Source organism: Scyliorhinus torazame, chromosome 1 (assembly GCF_047496885.1).
Source record: "Scyliorhinus torazame isolate Kashiwa2021f chromosome 1, sScyTor2.1, whole genome shotgun sequence".
NCBI classification, from domain to species: Eukaryota; Metazoa; Chordata; class Chondrichthyes; order Carcharhiniformes; family Scyliorhinidae; genus Scyliorhinus; species Scyliorhinus torazame.
This window is the reverse complement of record NC_092707.1, coordinates 377,813,451-377,835,652: the sequence shown is the minus strand read 5'-3', so window position 1 is coordinate 377,835,652 and position 22,202 is coordinate 377,813,451. Positions and strand designations below refer to the sequence as shown.

The following is a 22,202-nucleotide window of genomic DNA, read 5'->3' as shown; positions in this document are numbered from 1 at the left end:
AAAGCAGAAATCATTCATAAAACATAACCCGCAAACAAATTATTCATTTTATTCAAGTGAGTGATAAGGATCTTTTAAAACCCAATGAGTGAAGATTAACTCTCATCTTCCCATCTCCATAAATTTATAACACGAACCAGATACATGTACCATAAAGCACAATCTATTGTAATACTCAGAGCAACAGATTTATTATATCAATTAGCACTTCAACACTGCACCACTGCAGTGTAGGAATCATTGGCACAGTCTGAAAGCTGCATCATCTGCTGTGATATAAAAACAGAAATGCTGGATAAATGCAGCAGGTCTGGCAGCATCTGTGCAGAGAATCAGAGTTGAGGTGCGGGATTTACTGAGCAACCCACGCGTGTTTCACAGCGGTTGGAGGTGGTCTGGCATTGGACAAGTTGTCAGCGGGGTTTCCTGCGGGGAGTCCGTAGTTGTCCCGCTGGCGTGAACAGCCAGAAAATATCACCCAGCATTTTGGGTCTAAATGACCCTTCTACATAACTGAAGAGAGGTAGAATTGTAAAGAATTATATAGCTGGAAAGGGAGCGGAAGAGGTGGGACAGAACAGAAGAACAAGGACAGGTCAGGGCAAGAGAGAGATTGACAAATTTGTCACAGACATAGGACGAAAGAGAATGTTAATGGTGCCATTAAAGGATGAAGAGTGCTAATAGTGGCAAAAGGTGAGATAGCAGAATGTGTCAATGGGAACAACTGAACAACAAGCGATAGCAGCCATGTGGGGAAGGAGTGGGGCTGTGTTGAGGCAGGCCAGGGAACTTAGAATATAACATGATCCCCACAGTGCAGAAGGGGGCCATTCGTCCCCTCGGGTCTGCACTGACTCTCCGAAAGAGCACTCTACCAATGCCCAATCCCCCATCCTGTCCACGTAACCCCACCTACGGCCAAATTAGCATGGTCAATCCACCTAACCTGCACATCTTTGGACTGTGGGAGGAAACCGGAGCACCCGGAGGAAACCCACGCAAACACGGGGAGAATGTGCAAACTCCACACAGACAGTCACCCGAGGTCGGAATCGAACTCGGTTCCCTGGTGCTGAGGCAGCAGTGCTAACCATTGTTCCGTCCACTTAAAAACTAACTACAAAAGGTTGGTGGAGGGTGTTTAAGATGAAGGGGGAAATTTAAGGTTTAAAGTTGTTGAACTCAATATTGAGTTCAAAAGGCTGTGATGTGCTTAATTGGAGAAGGTGTTGCTCTTCCAGTTTGTGTTGGGCATCTCTGGTGCACTGTAATTGACCTAGGACGGACATATGGGCAGGAGAGCAAGATGCGGAGTTGAAATGGCAAGTGACAGAAAAGTTGGGGTCATGCTTGCGGACGGAGCAAAGGTGATCCACAAAGCGGTCATCCAGCCTGCATTTAGTCTCCCCAATGTAGAGGAGACCGCTTTGGGAGCAGCGAATGTGGTAGGCCCAGTTGAAGGAGATGTAAGTTAAATGCTACTTCACCTAAAAGGAGTGTTTGGGCCCTTGGACTGTGGGGAGCGAAATACATAGATACATAGAAGACAGGAGCAGGAGGAGGCCTTTTGGCCCTTCGAGCCTGCTCCGCCATTCATCACGATCATGGCTGATCATCCAACTCAATAGCCTTATCCTGCTTTCTCCCCATAGCCTTTGATCCTATTCTCCCCAAGTGCTATATCCAGCCGCCTCTTGAATATATTCAAAGTTTTAGCATCAACTGCTTCCTCTGGTAATGAATTCCACAGGCTCACCACTCTTTGGGTGAAGAAATGTCTCCTTATCTCTGTCCGAAATGGTTTACCCTGAATCCTCAGACTATGATCCCTGGTTCTGGACATACCCATCATTGGTAACATCTTCCCTGCATCTACCCTGTCTAGTCCTGTTAGAATTTTATAAGTCTCTATGAGATCCCGCATCATTCTTCAGAACTCCAGCGAGAACAATCCCAACCTAGTCAATCTCTCCTCATATGACAGTCCCCCCATCCCTGGAATCAGTCTGGTAAACCTTTGCTGCACTCCCTCGAGAGCAAGAACATCCTTCCTCAGAGAAGGAGACCAAAACTGCACACAATACTCCAGGTGTGGCCTCACCAATGCCCTGTATAATTGCAGCAACGCATCCCTGCTTCTATACTTGAAACCTCTCACAATAACGGCCAACATGCCATTAGCCTCCTTTACCGCCTGCTGCACCTGCATGCTTACCTTCAGCGAATGGTGCACAAGGACACCCAGGTCCCGCTGCACACTTCCCTCTCCCAATTTACAACCATTCAGGTAGTACTCTGCCTTCCTGTTGTTGCTTCCAAAATGAATAATCTCCAAAATAATAAAGGAGCCGGTGTTGCAACTTCTGTAAATGCAAGGAAAGGTTCCGTGGGAAGAGGATGAAGGGTTCAAGAGGAGTGGACCAGGGTGGCACATAGGGAGCAGTGACCTGGAGTGGGAGAGAGAAGAGCTGTGTTTAGTGGTGGCATCATGTTAGAGTTGACAGAAATGGCAGAGGATGGTTGGTAGGATGAAAAGTGAGGACAAGAGGGACCCTGTCATGTTTCTTGGAGGGAGGGGAAGGGATGAGGCCAGAGGTGTGGGAGATGGGTCAGACACGGCTAAGCGCAAGCAGACATGTCCGGAGCCCTATTTTCAAAGGTAATAGAATTGGAACTGAGAAACTGGGAGAATTGGATGGGGTCCTTACAGAAAGTGCGGTGTGAGGAGCTATAGTCAAGGTAGCTGTGGGAGTCGTTGAGGTTTGTAAGGAGTATTTGTGGTAAGTTTATCGTCAGAAATGGAGAAAGGGGTCATGTGATGTAAGCGCAGGAGAGGCTGGGTTTTATGAGAGCTCTGGCGATACTCATCTCTTAATCCTTTATTTTTATCCTGATGCCCAACCCATAAGTATTTGACCCTGATGTGTATAATCTGTGCTATGTTCCTGGAAGATCTTTGTTAAATTTTGACGATGGGGAGCAGTGTTGAATCAAGAAAATCCATGATTGATTGAGGCGGTCGGAGACAACCAGGGTGAAGCCCAGTTCGCAGTAGCGGTTTTGCTGATGAGTGGGCTATGCTTCGGCGATGCCGTTGGGGTCGAGATAATGGCTGCCATTGTGAATGAAGTTGTGGATGACACAGATTATTGGTGCTCATATTGATGAGCTGCGAGATATCCTGAAGAGAATGGACGAAGCAGAGAAGAGAACCCTGTCAGTCGATAGGGCAGTTTCCTCAGTGAGAGCTCATCTTTAGTCCTAGGAAATCCTACTGCATGGTATGTCGAACATCCTGGTTCGACATACCATGCAGTAAATGAGTAAATGGTAAATGAGAGCAGAGAAGGGGTGTCCATGCTCCCGGTCTCCCAACGGGAGCTGAGGATGAATTCCCAGCCGAATTTCAGAACTAAGTGCCATGCTTTCACATTTACGATTTGAAGGCTGGGCATTTTGAGTTTGATGCAGCACATTGTATCGAGGTCTGGGATCAGGTTGATCTGTGCCACTCATCAGGGCCGAGATGCTTCTTTTCCAGGGTTTCGGATCAACGACATGGCGGAGTTGCAAGGGGTTCGGTGAAACTGAGGATAGATCCTGGTTGCTGCTCAATGACCCTGTCATGGCTTTGACCTTTCCGAGCTCCGTTATATTATCCTGCACTTCATCATTAATCCTGATCTTTGTTCCCTTGTGATTTTATATCTCATTTTGTGTTATTGCCTTTTATTCTGACAAGGGTGGATGATGTTCGAGCACAGAGGTGTTTGTCCCGTTACACTGCAAAAATCAAGCTGAGATGGTTGTATGACAAGAAGGCTGTGCCGTATTTACTTCATTTTTAAAATGTGCTATATCCATCGCATCCGGCCGCCTTGTTTTTACATGGAGGGTGTACATTTGTTGGTCCCTTTCACTTTAGTGATAGGTGGTGAGTAGCACCACAGCAGGGTGGCGGGTAGGTGGTTTAGTTCGGAGGTGGTTGGTAAAGTCTTGTAAGACTTCATTGTGGGTGAGAAAGACCCCGTTAGAGCCAATGGTGTTGTGTTTTCCTTTTGTACTTATGTTATTTTGGGATGAAGGAACCCTTGCTCGTCTCCTATGAAGGTACAGATGGACCATGTATCCCGGAAAAGACTGGGTTCCTTTTTTGTTTCCCTCATTGGTGCCTCTGGTATTGTGGGAGCAAGAGGAAATATGTACTGGTGCACGCCCAGGTCGGTTAATCCTGGGATATCCAGCCCTTTCTGGGTTGGTCTGTTATATTCATTTTGGCTGTCCTTCTATTCTGCCCCACCTCCAACATCCCCTTTCCAATTATATCACTCTTTACCTTTCTATCCTTCTTCAGTTCTGTAGAAAGATGCATTTAGACCCACAATGTTAACTGTTTCTTTCTCCATAGCGGCCACCAGACCTTCTGAGTATTTCCTGTTTTTATTTCAGATTTCCAGTATCTGCAGTATTTTGCTTTCATCACCTCATCTATTTAATACCATTTTGAAACTCTTATTCAGCTAAGAGGATTCACAGGCAATATAATTTGTGTCCTTTTAACAAATGGATGAAATCCAAAAGAAAAGTTAGGAAATATTAACCTTAGTATCAATCACAATTTTGATTTTGTTGCTGTAAAAAAATTGAAGCTTGGCTGCATGAACCAAAATAGTTTGCTGATTCTTAAAGGACAAGAAATGCTTCATTTATTACCACTTTTAGGAGTAGCAAAGACCATTTGGGTTCATATTCTGCTTCAGCCAGCTTCTGAGTTCAAAGCTGAAATATAAAATTCACATTTAGTGAAGGATTCTGTTAAGTCATGCAACATCCACCTTACCTGTAACCAAGGGTGACTAAGTGACTTGTCCACACTGTATCGTTTCCTCATCTTTACTTGCAACAGGTTGTTAATGAGATCAATAGCTATCAAAAAGGGCAAAATACATTGAATTATTGTGATGTTCTAACAAATAAGCAAATCACAAAAGCAAGAGCACAATATAGCAGGATATCAGGCCTCTGGACCAATTTATATTTATAATTTCTAATTATAGGGCAGCAAATGGAATTGGGGTTGAGTTACTGGCATTGTAACAGTGACTATTTCAAAAGTACCTCGATGGTTGTAAAATGTTTTGGAACATCCCATATCGTAAAAGATGCTATAGTGTAAAGTTAATCCTTTCTTTCTTCAACCAATTTGATTCTCAGTTATTTAATGTTATTGCATCATTTGCTTCATGAGAAAATGTTTGCAGGTAAAAATTTAAACCAGACAAATAAATTTATGAGTAATGGTATCGAAACACAGGGCAGGCTTTTTCAGATGGTGGGGTTTCCTGCCTCACGACTGAAAAGTCAGCAGAGAATGCATCCCTGCCCATCACAGTATGCCCACAGGCATTGAATACACAGAGGGGTTTAAATTAGCTGGAGACTGGACACCCACCCAACCAGATCGTTCAGCGGCTCTGTAGTCTTAGCAGCAGCTCTAGCAGCCGAGGCCAGGACTGGGGCTCCAAGCAGTTCCCAGATTCTAAATCCTGGAGTCCAAGACCAGTGCAGGGAGGAGAGGTGCAGACAAAGGGAGCATCCACAGGGGGCAAACCGAGGGGAAGGAGGGTGGTGGAGGGGCCAATGTGGAAATGGGGGCACAAAATCCCAACAGTGCAGAAGGAGGTCATTCGGGCCATTGAGTCCGCACCGATCCTCCAAAAGAGCCAGGGCCCACTCCCCCACCCTACCATCGTAACCCTGCGCATTGGTCATGGCCAATCCAGCTAACCTGCACAATTTTGGATTGTGGGAAGAAAGTGGAGCATCTGGAGGAAATTCATGCAGACACGGGGAGAACGTGCAAACTCCACAGAATTGAACCCGGGTCCCTGGCACTGCCCTCTCTTGAACAAGGTATGCACCAGCCTTCATACTCGAGGTTGGAGCAGGGTGACCCGTCAGGATAACCCGTCAGGTTTCCACCCTGCCTGAATGCTTTTCTCCAGCCCCAATAATTATCCACTTATGGGCTTCAATTGTGGCGAGGATGAGCATACCGCCTTAGGCCTTGCCACCCCATATAAAGGTGCAGGCAGGTTGGGGACAGGCGGATAGTGGGAAGACCACCTGCGGTATTTCATTGTCCCCGGACTCCCCAACCACTGGTGGGGGACCATAAAATTCTGCCTCGTATTCAACAAGATGTTTCATTCTGAAGTAATGACCATGCAGGTAAACAAATGATAAAGATGCATTTTTATACATCACTTTTCACATCCCAAAACAATGAATCACTTTTGAAATGTAATCACTGTGTAGGCAAACTTGGTAGTCAATTTGCCCATGATCCCAAAGCTAGAGGAACAGGGTTCAGGCTGAGGATTGCAGAGCTGCAGGGAATCAAAGATAGTGTGGAATGAAGCCAACTGCTGGAGATGGAATGGAATCAGTGGAATTTGTGACGGAAGCAGAGGATGAGGCTCATTCAAGACTGGATGTCAGACAAGCCACCTAGCAGCAAAGCAGCAACGGAGGGGTCAAGTAAAGTGATTGGGGGGGGAGGGGGGGGTACACGTGAGTGTCATTAGTGTACGTGTGGAAGCTACCCCATGTCTATGGATGATATTGCCAAGGGGCAACTTGTAAATGAGAATGATTATGTAAGATGAGTGGGTAATTTGAAGAACCACATTTTAATCTTTTTGTAGTTGTTAATATTTTATGGCTTGCACTCCCCTTTAATAACCTGTGTGTGCAATTCAATTTCACATTGAAAATTCCTAGCTCATGGCTAATGATGTGCAGTATCCTGAGCAACAACTGACTAGAAAGCTCCTGTCCACCAATTACACATTCACAGTTTCTATCATCATGTACATTCTTAATATACGAATTGGGAAATGGGTAATAATAATCTTTATCGTCACACGTAGGCTTACATTAACACTGCAATGAAGTTACTGTGAAAATTCCCTAGTCGCCACATTCCCGCGCCTGTTCAGGTACACAGAGGGAGAATTCCGAATGTCCAATTCACCTAACAAAGCTCGTCTTTTGGGACTTGTGGGAGGAAACCGGAGCGCCCGGAGGAAACCCACGCAGACACGGGGAGAATGTTCAGACTTTGCACAGACAGTGACCCAAGCTGGGAATCAAACCTGAGTCCCTGCCGCTGTGAAGCAACAGTGCTACCCAGTGTGCTACCGATAAGCTCTTACCTTCGCCAGAGGTTTCTTTCCATGGATTTGCTGGATACATGAATGCTGCATTTTGAATCTGATCATTAATATCTTCATCTTCATTGAATGGGAAAGTGCCACTAAGGCTCACGTAGATTATAACACCCACTGACCACATATCAAGGGACCGGTTGTAGCCTTTGCTCCGGAGTACTTCTGGTGCAAGGTAGGCTGGGGTTCCCACTACAGACCGTCGGAATGATTTCTCACCAATAATACGTGCAAATCCAAAGTCACAGAGCTTTACCTAAAAGAAAGTCAAAGCTTATCAGAACAAAGGCAAAAGTTCAGCCTTCATTCGAGAATTAAATCACATGTATTACTGTTCAAGATTCTGCCGTATGCTAGGCTGGGCCAAAGACAGGCCATTTGGCCCATAAAGAGATGCCGTCATCTCCACGTGACCCCTAGTCCACACCAGTTTATTACTCACTGCAGACCTTAGTATTTATCTAATTGAAGCAAATGTTGAATTTTCTTTAAAAATATAAATTTATGGACGTACAGTACAATTTTTCAAACCTCTTCGTTACTTCCTGTAGTAATCCAAAATTGTCCCTTGATTTTACCACCTTCCTCGCATCAATCACTATTTAGTTTGTCACAACTCTTCATAATCTTAACAATCCCGATTAGATCACCCCTCAACCTTCGAGTGAAAAAATTCTAAATTCTCAAATCTCTCTTCATGATTGTAACCTCTTCCCAGGTAACATCCTAGTTAATCTATACTGCACATTTTCCAGTGCTTTATCTTCCCTATATTGGGACTCTCAACCATGTGAACATTAGTCTAATTGCTGTGAAAGATTGTGCAAGTTCAATGTCAACTTTTTATTCTGTATTTTATACCGCTACAATAGCAAGTAGCATAGAGGGGAGCATAAAGTTAAATGAATGGGTGAAACGGTGTCAGGTGGATTTAAATGGTATTCAGTGAGAGATTATCAATTTTGGCCCAAAACAGGATAGACCAGAGTGTTACTGAAATGGTAAAAAGCCAGGAGCAGTGGAGATCTAGAGAAATTAGGAATCCATATAAACCAATCACTAAAATGTAGGAAGTCATCTGGAGAGAAAACTCAAAAAAGGCTACTGGAATGTTTGCCTTTATAACTAAAGGCTAGAAGTTTTGTTGCAGCTATACAAAGTCCTGGTTAAACCACATTTTGAGTACTGTTCTAGGCACTGCACCTTTGACCTCAGAATAAGTGCAATGCAGATTCGCCAGAATGTTATCTGGGTTCCAAGGGTTAGATTATGATAAGAGAAACTTCTTTTTTTCTTTATTCTTTTATGGGATGTGTCTGTTGCTGGCAAGGCCAGCATTTATTTCCCACTCCAAGGGGCTTGCTGGGCCATTTCAGAGTCAACCACATTGCTGCGGGTCTGGAGTCACTTCCAGGCCAGACCAGGTAAGGACAGCATATTTACTTCCCTCAAGGCACAGGGAACCAGGTCGGTTTTTATTGCATTCGACAATGGTTTCGTGGACACCATTACTAAGACTTGCTTTTAATTCCAGATTTAATACTTGAATTTCAGTTCCACCAGCTGCCGTGGTGGGATTTGAATGTCCCCAGAAGGCATTAGCCTGGGCTTCTGAATTACTAGCAGTTACATTACCACAACCCCAATGTCTCCCCGTGGACTAGGCATGTATTTCCAAAATTATAGCAAGGGGGGACTTACGATTTTTAGGATTTTGAATAGAAATGTTTGCTTCCCAAATATTTTCCTACATATTTTGAGGCTTCAAAATTGCAGTGGCACAAGAATGAGAGCCAGGTGGCAGGGAATGCAAAAGCAGGACAAGTCAGGAAGAGCAGTGAGAGGGGGAAGGGGGTGCTGGGCGGTGAGAGGGGAAGGGGGTGCTGGGCGGTGAGAGGGGATGGTGGTGCTGCGCGGTGAGGGGGGATGGTGGTGCTGCGCGGTGAGGGAGGAAGGGGGTGCTGCGCGGTGAGGGGGAAGGGGGTGCTGGGCGGTGAGGGGGAAGGGGGTGCTGGGCGCTGAGGGGGGGGAAGGGGGTGCTGGGCGGTGAGAGGGGAAGGTGGTGCTGGGCGGTGAAAGGGGAAGGGGGTGCTGGGCGGTGAGAGGGGAAGGGGGTGCTGGGCGGTGAGAGGGGATGGTGGTGCTGCGCGGTGAGGGGGGATGGTGGTGCTGCGCGGTGAGGGAGGAAGGGGGTGCTGCGCGGTGAGGGGGAAGGGGGTGCTGGGCGATGAGAGGGGAAGGGGGTGCTGGGCGGTGAGAGGGGAAGGTGGTGCTGCGCGGTGAGGGAGGAAGAGGGTGCTGGGCGGTGAGAGGGGAAGGGGGTGCTGGGCGGTGAGTGGGGAAGGGGGTGCCGGGCGCTGAGGGGGGGAAGGGGGTGCTGGGCAGTGAGAGGGGAAGGGGGTGCTGGGCGGTGAGAGGGGAAGGGGGTGCTGGGCGGTGAGAGGGGAAGGGGGTGCTGGGCGGTGAGAGGGGAAGGGGGTGCTGGGCGGTGAGGAGGGAAGGGGGTGCTGGGCGGTGAGGAGGGAAGGGGGTGCTGGGCGGTGAGGGGGAAGGGGGTGCTGGGCAGTGAGGAGGGAAGGGGGTGCTGGGCAGTGAGGAGGGAAGGGGGTGCTGGGCGGTGAGAGGGGAAGGGGGTGCTGGGCAGTGAGGAGGGAAGGGGGTGCTGGGCAGTGAGGGGGGAAGGGGGTGCTGGGCAGTGAGGGGGGAAGGGGGTGCTGGGCAGTGAGGGGGGCAGGGGGTGCTGGGCGGTGAGGGGGTAAGAGGGTGCTGGGCGGTGAGGGGGGGAAGGGGTGCTGGGCAGTGAGGGGAGAAGGGGGTGCTGGGCAGTGAGAGGGGAAGGGGTGCTGGGCGGTGAGAGGGGAAGGGGTGCTGGGCGGTGAGAGGGGAAGGGGTGCTGAGCGGTGAGAGGGGAAGGGGGTTGCTGGGCAGTGAGAGGGGAAGGGGTGCTGGGCGGTGAGAGGGGAAGGGGTGCTGGGCAGTGAGAGGGGAAGGGGTGCTGGGCGGTGAGAGGGGAAGGGGGTGCTGGGCAGTGAGAGGGGAAGGGGTGCTGGGCAGTGAGAGCAAAGCCCTGTTTGAACTGCTGGTTTTTAAAGGGGGTTTTCAGATATTAACACTTTGTGAGTGATTCACTGCAGCCTTTGCTATTGTGGAGCTCACGACCCCAGTGGGGGAAGCCTTGCGAGAGGGTTAATAGAAACTTTTTCTTGCCATTGGGAGAAAGATTTCTTCACACCAAGGATTGCAAACGTGTTGAATTCTGTCCCAGTAGTCAATGCTCGTTCAATTAATAATTTTACATCTGAGATTGCTCATTTTTGACAGCCAAGGATATAAATCAATATGCAGCCAAGATGGGTGGATGGAGTCAGGATGCAGATCAGCCTTGATCTGACTGAATGTTCGAACAGGCCGGTGGATCGGAATGGCCTAACCCTGTTCCTAAATTCCGAGGAGTAAAACTAGAGATGCTAGCAACACTCTGGTATCTTAGCTATGCTTCTTTCAAATTAACAGTCTCGTATTCAAGTGAAATAGACTATTTGACTGTGAATGCTAACACAGTAAAGTTGGATCAGGTCCACTGCGCTCCTGATAAGAGTTGCTAGACAGTCACTGGGAATAGTTTCCTTTTATTCTTTACCCTTAACTTGGGAATGTGGAATGCAATTGCAAACAACCCTTATCTGATCCTAGCTAACTTAATATAGACCAGGAATTGAGCTTGAGACCTCTTCATATCATGAAAAATCTCCATGTTACAAATATTGGCACATAAACTCTACTACTCAAAAACTTATAGTAGAATGGCACACTTGGGAGATAATAATATAATAATAATCACTTGTCACAAGTAGGCTTCAATGAAGTTACTGTGAAAAGCCCCTAGTCGCCACATTCCAGCGCATGTTCAGGGAGGCCGGTACGGGAATTGAACCCACGCTGCTGCCTTGCTCTGCATTACTAGCCAGCTGTTTAACCCAGTGTGCTAAACCAGCCCCTAATAGGGCATTATTGAAGAATAATTTAACATGTAACATGGTGGCATAGTGGTTAGCACTGCTGCCTCACAGCTCCAGGGTTCAATTCCGGCCTCGGGTGACTCTCTGTGTGGAGTTTTTATTTACTCCCCGTGTCTGTATGGCTTTCCTCCGGATGTTCCGGTTTCCTCCCACAGTTCAAAGATGTGCAGGTTAGGTGGATTGGCCATGCTAAATTGCCCCTTCGTATCCAAAGGATTAAGTGGGGTTACTGGGTTACGGGGATAGGGTGGAGGCGTGGGCTTCAGTAGGGTGCTCTTTCCAAGGGCCGTTGCAGACTCGATGGGCCGAATGACCTTCTTCTGCACTGTAAAATCTATGACTTGGTTATAGCTCATAATTCAAGCTTTCTTGGTGAAGTCTGCAGTTATTTCCCCAAATCCATCCTGCTAGCTTATTAAAACTGTTTGAAGTTATGACTGAAGTCAGAATCTTCACCATATGGGCTTCTGCACAATGCAGAATACAAGACAAGCATTTTGAATTGTTGAATTCTGATAGTTACATGCAGTTGAAAGAAATTTTACCCAAGATTCCTGTAGAAGGGACAAAAATAGCCAATGTGCAAATCGATAAAGTACACTGTTTTTAATCATTCAGCCTGCCATTCAATGTAATTAAAAACAGGGAACATTAAACAGAAATGACCGTTGCAGAGAAGTCAATAGATTTTAAAATGTGACATTGCTTCAGAGGTAAAATATCAGTGGATGGATTAAGTTTGATAAGCTGAGCCAAAATTAGCTAATGTTTTATGCTTGGATCAGGAACATTCACAGTCCCCAGCACTGCATCTTTCAAAAACAAAAACTGCTCAAAGAATTATCTAAATCACAAGATGTCACAATGTCTCAGTCAAGAACAGAGGACAGAGATGGGGGGGGGGGGAAACAAATGATACTGTCAGCAAAGCCAGCTCACAATGTGTGCCACAGTTTACTTCCCTGAATACTAAATATATTTGCATCGAAAGTTTCTAACATGAATTATTTCCGTATTACATGATGCAAATAAATTGGGCAGTGAGCTACTATTGGATGCAATCCAGATTTCTGTAGTTTCCTGGTTTAGGTGACTGTTTTTCACTTAGTAGTGTCATTCAATAGCCATTGAGATTTATTTTAAACTGAGATTTTTAATAAAAAGGAAACTTAAGATTGGCTTTGCTGCCCAAAGATCTTTTCAGTATTGAAATTAGGTAGAAATTAATGTGCTGTTTGGCAATGAATTATTTTAAGATTGATACATTTGTAGCAGTGGAATAAATCCAAGAGTTTAACAGCGACCGTTAGTTCAATGCAGCGCAAGGTAACTTCTATTATCATGCATTGTTTTCTACTTTTGGTTAGTTTCCACTGTTGATTCATTGTTTATATTGTACAACGAGGGAACGTGACAGGCATTTAAAGCCATGTTTCCAAGTCAACATAACAGGACATTGGGGGTCCATAAGGAGCTAGGGAAGGTAATTTGCATTAACATCTGCAAAGTTGCATACATATTTTCAAAACAATACCCACATATTTTCATTCTGAAGAAAGTGAGTTACAGTGCGAATACCAGAAATAATTTTCAAAAATCAAACAGAAACAAAACTGCATCACTTTGCTTATTGTAGAAGTATTACTTTCCCTACTGAATATTTTTGCCTGAACAGTAAAGGGTTATCATTGGTTGGGAGGTGCTGCTGTTACCAGACTCCTAAACGACCCTCTTCTGGACTGATCTGATCTCTTCAAACATCTTCTCTACTGAGTAGGACTACACTCCTGTATGCTTCACCTGATGCCTGCGTCTATGTATTTCTTGATGCCAGTCATGAACATAGCAATTCTGTATAAAATATTGAAAATATGTATGCAATTTTGCAGATGTTAATGCAAATTATCTTCCCCAGCTCTTCATGGGCCCCTAGTGACATCTGCAAACTAATACTGTTGATTGTATTATTAATCACCATTGATGAAACAACAATATTCTAAAGAATCAAATTTTTTAAAAGTGCTGGGGAGACACATGTGGGGCTGTGATATGCAACTGCTTTCCCATCGATGGGCTGACATGATAAAACAAGTTAACTCGACTGACATATTGAAAGTATAATGTAAAATTCTTTAGAACCCCAAATATAAATAACAGAACTGATTTTAATAATGTACGGTTATATACTGGCCATAGTTGAGATTTACTTTGTATGAAGGGAAAGGGCTGACATTACACAATAAAAACAGTGCTTTGTCAGGACAATGTACCATACGGAGTATGGTGGCACACTGATTATATTACTGGACTGGTAAACCAGAAACCTGGATTAATGATCGGGAGATTTATGCCCTACTACAGCAGCTGGGGAATTTAAATTTAGTTCAATAAGTCCGTAATTAAAGAAGTTGGTAACAGTAATGGTGACCATGAAACTAATGGAGTTTCATAAAATGCAATCTGGTTCATTAACGTCCTTTAGGGAAGGAAATGAACTGTCCTCATCAGTCTGGGCTACACGTGATTCCAGGCCAACTGCAAACTGGTTGATTTTTAACTGTCCGCTGAAATGGCCTCGCAAGCCACTCGGTCGCACAGATGGAACAATAAGTGCTGGTCTTGCCAGTGATGCCTCAAGCCTGTGAATGAATAAAAATAACACTCACCTGAGGGAAAGGATCTGCTGAGGCAAGGAGCACATTCTCAGGCTTCAGGTCACAGTGTACAATGTTCTTAAAGTGTAAGTGTCTTAATGCCACCAGAATCTTTAAAAGAAAATGGCAAATTCATTATAATGACACAAATGCACTGCTAAGCTTTCTGGGAGATAAAAATGGTTTAATCCCAGTTTACAAGTGAGATGATTATAGTCGCTAAAAGACTGAAGGTGAATACGATACTGGTAGTATATGCGATCCTATTGTTAGTTAAGGGCAAGCAAAAAGAAGCGAAAATGTTTCTGATTCTGTCCAACAACTGTAAACATACCATATTTTTCCTCATTTTATTTGTAATCACTGTAAAGTTCCAGTAATATCATGCACATTGCAGTAGTTCTTTCACAATCTTGGGAAAGAACAATATGGACTTTAATATACCCCATCTGGAATTTCTGTGGGGGTCCTCCCAATTTCCCAAGAAACCCTCAGCAGAATGTTCCACATCCCACCCTTCCCCACCTCACCCCAGGCCAGGGAAATTGTGTAAATGGCTGTAATCTGCCGAGAAGACGGCTGTTTGGCCATCGCGCCAAAAGAAAGAGCGTAAAAAAAGTTCTGGCTGCAGAATGGCAAAATCTATGAAAATTCTCTCTGCACGTCTGCTTACGGGATAGGAGTAACAAAACAGGTCATTACTTCTCCCTTTTTAAAAAGTTATTTGCCACTATTCCCCCTGCCTGCCTTTCCCTTTTTGATTCATTGTTTTTGGGATGTAGGCTGCTGGTGAAGCTAGCATTTGTTATCCATAAGACATAGGAGCGGAAGTAAGGCCATTCGGCCCATCGAGTCCACTCCGCCATTCAATCATGGCTGATTTCAACTCCATTTACCCGCTCTCTCTCCATAGCCCTTAATTCCTCGAGAAATCAAGAATTTATCAACTTCTGTCTTAAAGACACTCAACGTCCCCGGCCTCCACTGCTCTCTGTGGCAATGAATTCCACAGACCCAACACTCTCTGGCTGAAGAAATTTCTCCTCATCTCTGTTCTAAAGTGACTCCCTTTTATTCTAAGGCTGTGCCCCCGGGTCCTAGTCTCCCTGCTAATGGAAACAACTTCCCTACATCCACCCTATCTAAGCCATTCATTATCTTCTAAGTTTCTATTAGATCTCCCCTCAACCTCCTAAACTCCAATGAATATAATCCCAGGATCCTCAGACGTTCATCGTATGTTAGGCCTACCATTCCTGGGATCATCCGTGTGAATCTCCGCTGGACCCGCTCCAGTGTCAGTATGTCCTTCCTGAGGTGTGGGGCCCAAAATTTCTCACAGTATTCTAAATGGGGCCTAACTAATGCTTAATAAAGCTTCAGAAGTACATCCCTGCTTTTATATTCCAAGCCTCTTGAGATGAATGACAACATTGCATTTGCTTTCTTAATTACGGACTCAACCTGCAAGTTTACCTTTAGAGAATCCTGGACTAGGACTCCCAAGTCCCTTTGCACTTCAGCATTATGAATTTTGTCACCGTTTAGAAAATAGTCCATGCCTCTATTCTTTTTTCCAAAGTGCAAGACCTCACACTTGCCCACGTTGAATTTCATCAGCCATTTCTTGGACCACTCTCCTAAACTGTCTAAATCTTTCTGCAGCCTCCCCACCTCCTCCATACTACCTGCCCCTCCACCTATCTTTGTATCATCGGCAAACTTAGCCAGAATGCCCCCAGTCCCGTCATCTAGATCGTTAATATATAAAGAGAACAGCTGTGGCCCCAACACTGAACCCTGCGGGACACCACTCATCACCGGTTGCCATTCCGAAAAATAACCTTTTATCCCAACTCTCTGCCTTCTGCCTGACAGCCAATCGTCAATCCATGTTAGTACCTTGCCTCGAATACCATGGGCCCTTATTTTACTCCGAATTGCTCTGGAGAAGGTTGTGATGAGTCATCTTCCTGAACCGTTGCAGTCCATCTAATGCAGGTACACTGACAGTGCTGTTAGGAAGCGAATTCCAAGGTCTTGACCCAGCGACTGTGAAGGGATGGCAATTATGTTCCAAATTTAGGGTCGCATGTGGCTTGGAGGGACTTTCAGTTGGTGGTGTTGCCTTGCATCTACTGCCCTTGCCCTTCCAGGTAGTAGGGGTCATGGATTTGGACTGTATTGTCAAAGGAGCTGAGTTGTTGCAGTGCATCTTTTACATGGTGCACACCGATGCCAGTGATGGAGGGAGTGAATGCTTAAAGTAGTGGGTCAGGCGCCAATTGTGTGGGCTGTTTTTTCCTGTATGGTTTCAAATTCCTCGAGTGTTATTGGAGTGACCCTCATCTAGCCAAGTGGAGAGTATTCCATCACACTCCTAACTCGAGACCTGTAGATGGTGGACAGACTGGGGAGTCAGGAGGTGAGTTACTCACCACAGAATTCCCAGCTCCTGACCTGCTCTTGTAGCCACAGTATTTATATGGCTCGTCCTGTTCAGTTTCTGGTCAAAGACAACCCTAAGATGTTGATCGTGGGGATTCAGCAATGGTAATGGCATTGAACATCAATGACTGCCTTCAAAAAGAGAGAATCGAACTATCTCTGAGATGGTCTTAGCCTGGCACTTGTGTGGCACAAATGTTCCTGGTCACTTATCAGCCCAAGCCTGAACGTCATCCAGGTCTTGCTGCATATCAAAATAGACTGCTTCGGTATATGAGCAATCGTAAGTGGTACTGCAAACATCCCTACATCTCTCCATTATAAGGTCAGAAGATCACCGATGAAGCAACTGAAAATGGTTGGGCCTAGGACACTACTCCTGCAGTGATGTCCTGGGCTGTGATGATTGGCACCCAACAACCACAATAATCTTTCTTCATGCAAGGTATGATTTCAATCTGTGGAGAGATTTCCCCCCGATTCCCATTGCCTTCAGGTTTGAAGCTACACTGGGGCAAATGCTGCCTCGTGTCAAGGGCAGTCTCGCTCGCCTCTGGTGTTCAGCTCTTTTTTCCATGTTTGGACCAAAGCTGTAATGAGGTCAAGAGCTGAATGGCCTGATGGAACTCAAACTGAGTGTGAGTGAACAGTTTATTTTCTGAGTAAGTGTCACATGATAGTACAACAATGGCACCTTCCATCACTGTCGACTGATGAGTGACTGATGGGGTGGTAAATTGACTGTGTTGCATTGGTCCTACTTTCTGTGAACATGCCTGGGAAACTTTGCACATTGTTGGGTAGATTCCAGTGTTGTAGTTGTACTAGAACAGCTTGGCTAAGGATGCAAACTATTCTGGAACACAACTATTCAGCATTACAGCCAGGATGTTTTCTGGACCCATAGCCTTTGTTTCATCCTGTGCCTTCAGTTATTCCTTGATATTACGTGGAGTGAATCAAATTGGCTGAAGACTGGCATCTGTGATGCTGGGGGCTCAGGAGGAGATGGAAATGGCTAATTTACATGACACTTCTGGCTGAAGGTGGTTGCAAGTGCCTTGTCTTTTGTTCCTCCATCATTGAGATGGGGATATTTGTGGCACCTTCTCCTCCAGGTAGTGGTTTAACTGTTCACGACTGGATGTGGCAGGACTGCAGAGCTTTGATCTGATCTCTTGGTTGTAGGATTGCATAGCTCTATCACATACCGCTTCCTCTTGGCATGCAAGTAGTCCTGTGTTGTAGCTTCATTAAACTACAATCTCATTTTTAAGCAAGTTTGGTTTTGCTCCTGGCATGCTTCCTTGTAGTCTTCATTGTGCAAAAGATCTTCCACTACGGACTGAACAGCAACATGCTGAGTAACTGCTGCCCAGGATATCTTCAGTTAACATTGGTCCATACTACTAATGGTAATGAGGTGTCAAGAAGCATTATTTTTGCGTAACAGTGTATAATCTGTCACTCTGGTTTGAAAATAACAATTCGACCAACATACAGTGATATCAGTATGGCTGGTGTGATCTTCAACAAAGTAATCAGCTGTAAATCAAACTGAAAAGCATCAGGGATTACAATTTTTTCTTCCCATATCTGCAAAAGATCAGGGAATAAACTCCATGGAGCACAAAACGCCTTCACACCCAAGATTCACCAACTGTTAGGGAAATACAGGAATTATTCGAAAGCTATTCAGTCAATTCAAATTGTTCTATTACACCTTTTTCTAATGCAAAAGGACCACAATGACAGATTGCATCTACCTGCCTATTCAGCAGGAAGTAGTGTATGGCATGGAAAATCTGATCTTTAAAAGTAAGAGGTGGGATGGGGTGTGACATTAGGAAATGGAAAATAAAACAAAAGTTGCTCATATTCTAAAAGCTGCACAAAGAGTTAATTCACAACTTATTGAGTAATCTCAACTTCTGACATGCTGATTGTAGAATGACAGCAATTTATACTCAAATTGAATGCGAATTACACTTACGCTGAAGCCTATTAGTATTGGGAGAGCGTGGGACTGGATGGGGGCGAGGTAATAGAGTCAAACAAAAATTTACCTGTGAGACTAAAAATTTGGTGACACGTTCCGGCAGCCGACTTTTCTCACTGGACAGAATCATTTCCAGCATGTCTCCATGGAGTTTTTCCATGACGACGAAGACTCTTTCAGGAGTTTCAAACATACACTCAAGATTTACAATTCCAGGATGATGAAGATTCTAAGAATGAACAAGATTGTTTTTTCTTAATTTTAAAAGCAATGGTGTGAAGGGCTAGCTATAAAACATCATATTTATGGTCAAATTTAGACTTGTTAATAAATACTGCTGTGATAATGCAGACATTAATTTGACATTTAACATCTGCTTTCAGGGCAATGCAGGGGCAGCATGAAGTTGGACTGTTTGTTCACACTGCTGTATTTAGGCAAAGCACAGCTCTTTATGCGTACTGAAAACAGCTAGAATGACAGGGCAAATGTAATGCAACCTCTGTCCAGAGTGCTAAAAACTGCTGCTATTGTAATTCTTACATCAAAAAACTGAAGTTGTGTTGGTCTGATTGTCTCACCCTCTACCCAGTGACTGGTTTAAGGCCATCATTGGGAGCGTCCTGGGTACAAAGTCCAGTAATTCAGGGGAATGGTGTTAGACACAATGCATCTAAAAGCATGATTCTCTCCTGCTAATCCTCTCACTTCCTCTAGTGGGAGGCCAGGCCAGCAGTCATGGAACAATACCCCAGCTTGACTCAGCACCTTCATGACAAGGGGGCAGAAAACTGGAGGAGGGAGAGAGAGGATTAAGACCTGTAGGTGCAGTGGGGGCTGTTTTAACAGCGTATCGGCCTATTAAAACATCCTACCACAACACAGTAGGATGTGGGTTTGTGGCCATGACTCGTACTCAGCTATCAGCTAGTGGAGATGATGTGTTTTCCAATGGGGGTTGGACCGTGGGGGAGAGGGGGGCAGTTTAACACAAGTTTGGTAGCAGATCACTTGCAATTTTATCTTGGTCAAAAATATATAAAAATTGACTTGTATAATTATAGAGATCTTACTATAGATTTTTCTTAATACATACATTCACAACACACATGGTCACTACACCAGCTCACTTGTAAAGTTATTTTATTCACCTCAACCTTTTAAAAGATATTAGATAAAATAATGCATTTTAACAATGTTTGCTTTGGTAGGTCAAAGGCAATCAAATTTCAAACCTTAAAATGACTAATATACAGTATTTCACCAATTGGAACCAAAACCAAAATAACCTTTCAGCTCATCCAGGTAGGTTCTTCAGTGTTGGCGAATCAAAACACTTTCATACCCAGTTCTGGTATACCTGAGCTGAACACAGAGCTCAGATCCTTCTGTTCTGGCTCCAACATGTACTTTAGTCTAAAGCTCAGAAGAGCATTAAAATAAATAATTTATATTTATATAATGCCCTATTATATTTTTAGGACATCCTAGATGGCTTCACAGTCAGTTGCTTAAGTTTTGAAGTTCAGTCACTTCATCAGTCAGGGCATCGTGAATTTGAATTGAGATTGAACAACAGGCAAGGCCTTAGTTTAGCTCCATCTGAAAAATAGCACCTTCTGCATTGTACACTAGATTATGTGGCCAAGTCCTGGATTGGGGCTTGAATTTATGGCCCTCTGAATGAAGTACTACCAAGTGTACCCTTGGGTTGGGTAGTTTAGCACATAGGGGCTGGTTTAGCACAGTGAGCTAAATAGCTGGCTTGCAAAGCAGAACAATGCCAGCAGCGCGGGTTCAATTCCTGTACCGAGCTCCCCGAACAGGCGCCGGAATGTGGCAACGAGGGGCTTTTCACAGTAACTTCATTGAAGCCTACTTGTGACAATAAGCGATTATTATTATTATAAGTGAGTCAAACACCTGGTGACATTTCGCACGGTAGCACAGTGGTTAGCACTGTTGCGTCACTACGTCAGGGTCCCAGGTTCGATTCCCGGCTTGGGTCACTGTCTGTGTGGAGTCTGCACGTTCTCCCCGTGTCTGCGTGGGTTTCCTTTGGTGCTCTGGTTTCCTCCCACAAGTCCCGAAAGATGTGCTGTTAGGTAATTTGGACATTTTGAATTCTCCCTCAGTGTACCCAAACAGGCACCAGAATGTGGCGACTAGGGGCTTTTCACAGTAACTTAATTGCAGTGTTAATGTAAGCCTACTTGTGACAATAAAGATTATTATTCATTTCTTACAACAAACATGGTTTGGTTGAGACTTTGCATCTATTGTTTTTTAAAAATTGATTAATAGCCAATAATAAAATGCATCACTATGTACTTTTGCCTGCTGGGAAATAGATTAAGTAGGCCCAATTTCATTTCAATTATGACCTTTAAATTCAAGAGATGGCTTGCATTCTATCAATCAGGGCAGAAAATGCAACATCAATGTTGTAACCTACCGAACTATCCAAGCAAAAATAAATTTAAAATGAGTGCAGATCTCAGCAAACACTGAACTTCTTTGAAATTATATATTTCACACAGCAAACATTTGTTGTTTATCACAGAATTCACCTTACTTAAAAAGTTGCAGTAATGTTTATTTTTCCTACCTGAAGGATGGCCACCTCATTGCGAAGCTGACTCTCTTGCTTCGTGGGGAATCTCATTTTATCAATCACTTTGATTGCCATATCTCTTCCAGTCTTTCTGTGCTTTCCTATACACACATAACAGACCTTGCAACTTTTATATTTTGTAATGTTTCTCAATCTCAACCCACCAAAAATTACGATTTTGAGGTTGATTTTCGACGCAGACAATGAAAAAGGTTGGCTTCAGAATAACTACTTCCCTATACTAGTCAGAACATGAGAAATCTCAGATGAGAACCACATTTCATTTCTGCATAAATGTTGGAGCATAAATTTCTTTGATACTGCCCTGTATTCATACAATTACATGATGCAAGCTTGCAAAGTTAATAAGTTAAGGGGAGGAACAATCACATCATTTTGCATCGTACTTTCAATAATAAGCTTTTCCCAAGTTAACTGAACTTGTATCTTTGGATAGTTACCCAACTACTGGTTGTCTTGTGGTGCAATGGGTAGCATCTCTGCCTCTGAGCCAGAATTTGATCCCACCCCAGGAAGGTCACTGGTTCATAATGTGGCCACACAGGTTGAATATAAACCTACAAATCCTTGCAACACATACCAATGGTAGACAGTAAAAGTGGGAGATCCCTTGAAGCCTCCGTCATCACTATCCATATTCACTATCCAGGCTACAACATGCATGCATAGGTGTATGTTGCCACAGCAACACTGACTTTGAGTGAACTGTAACACACCATGACCACCCAACTGCTCTGTTCTTCATAAATTTATCAAGTGCATGTAGCTTGGCTGGTCAAGTTGATTCTGCAGTAGGGGTGGCACAGTGGTTAGCACTGGGACTGCGGCGCTGAGGACCCGGGTTCAAATTCCGGCCCTGAGTCACTGTCCACGCGGAGTTTGCACATTCTCCCCGTGTCTGCATGGGTTTCACCCCCACAACCCAAAGATGTGCTGATTAGGTGGATCGGCCATGCTAAATTGCCCCTTATTTGGAAAAAGAAATAATTGGGTACTCTAAACTTACAAAACAAAAGTTGATTCTGCAGTGATTACGAAAAGTCTTACTTAAAACTCTGATTCTGTGTACCCAAAAGAGACACAACTCCAAACTGGAATCAGATGTTTTGATCAAGACATGTATTTAAAATAAAATAAAACAATATTATATGGTAGGTGAGATTTCTGCCAAGTTCATCGGGTACAGTTGTCGTGAGGTGGCTGACTCAGGTTACT

At 44.5% G+C, this 22,202-nt stretch overlaps 1 protein-coding gene across 1 annotated transcript in view; it reads right to left on the bottom strand.

Annotated features, from left to right (window-relative positions):
- The window catches only part of prkd3 (protein kinase D3), a 595,703-nt gene that overhangs the window by 6,412 nt on the left and 567,089 nt on the right, over nt 1-22,202 (bottom strand). The window contains exons 15-19 of the mRNA XM_072511897.1: nt 20,961-21,067; nt 18,420-18,581; nt 13,918-14,016; nt 7,221-7,488; nt 4,844-4,929 (exon numbers count right to left, since the gene is read on the bottom strand). Coding sequence (XP_072367998.1) covers nt 4,844-4,929; nt 7,221-7,488; nt 13,918-14,016; nt 18,420-18,581; nt 20,961-21,067 — 722 coding nt within the window. The remainder of the gene's footprint in view (nt 1-4,843; nt 4,930-7,220; nt 7,489-13,917; nt 14,017-18,419; nt 18,582-20,960; nt 21,068-22,202) is intronic.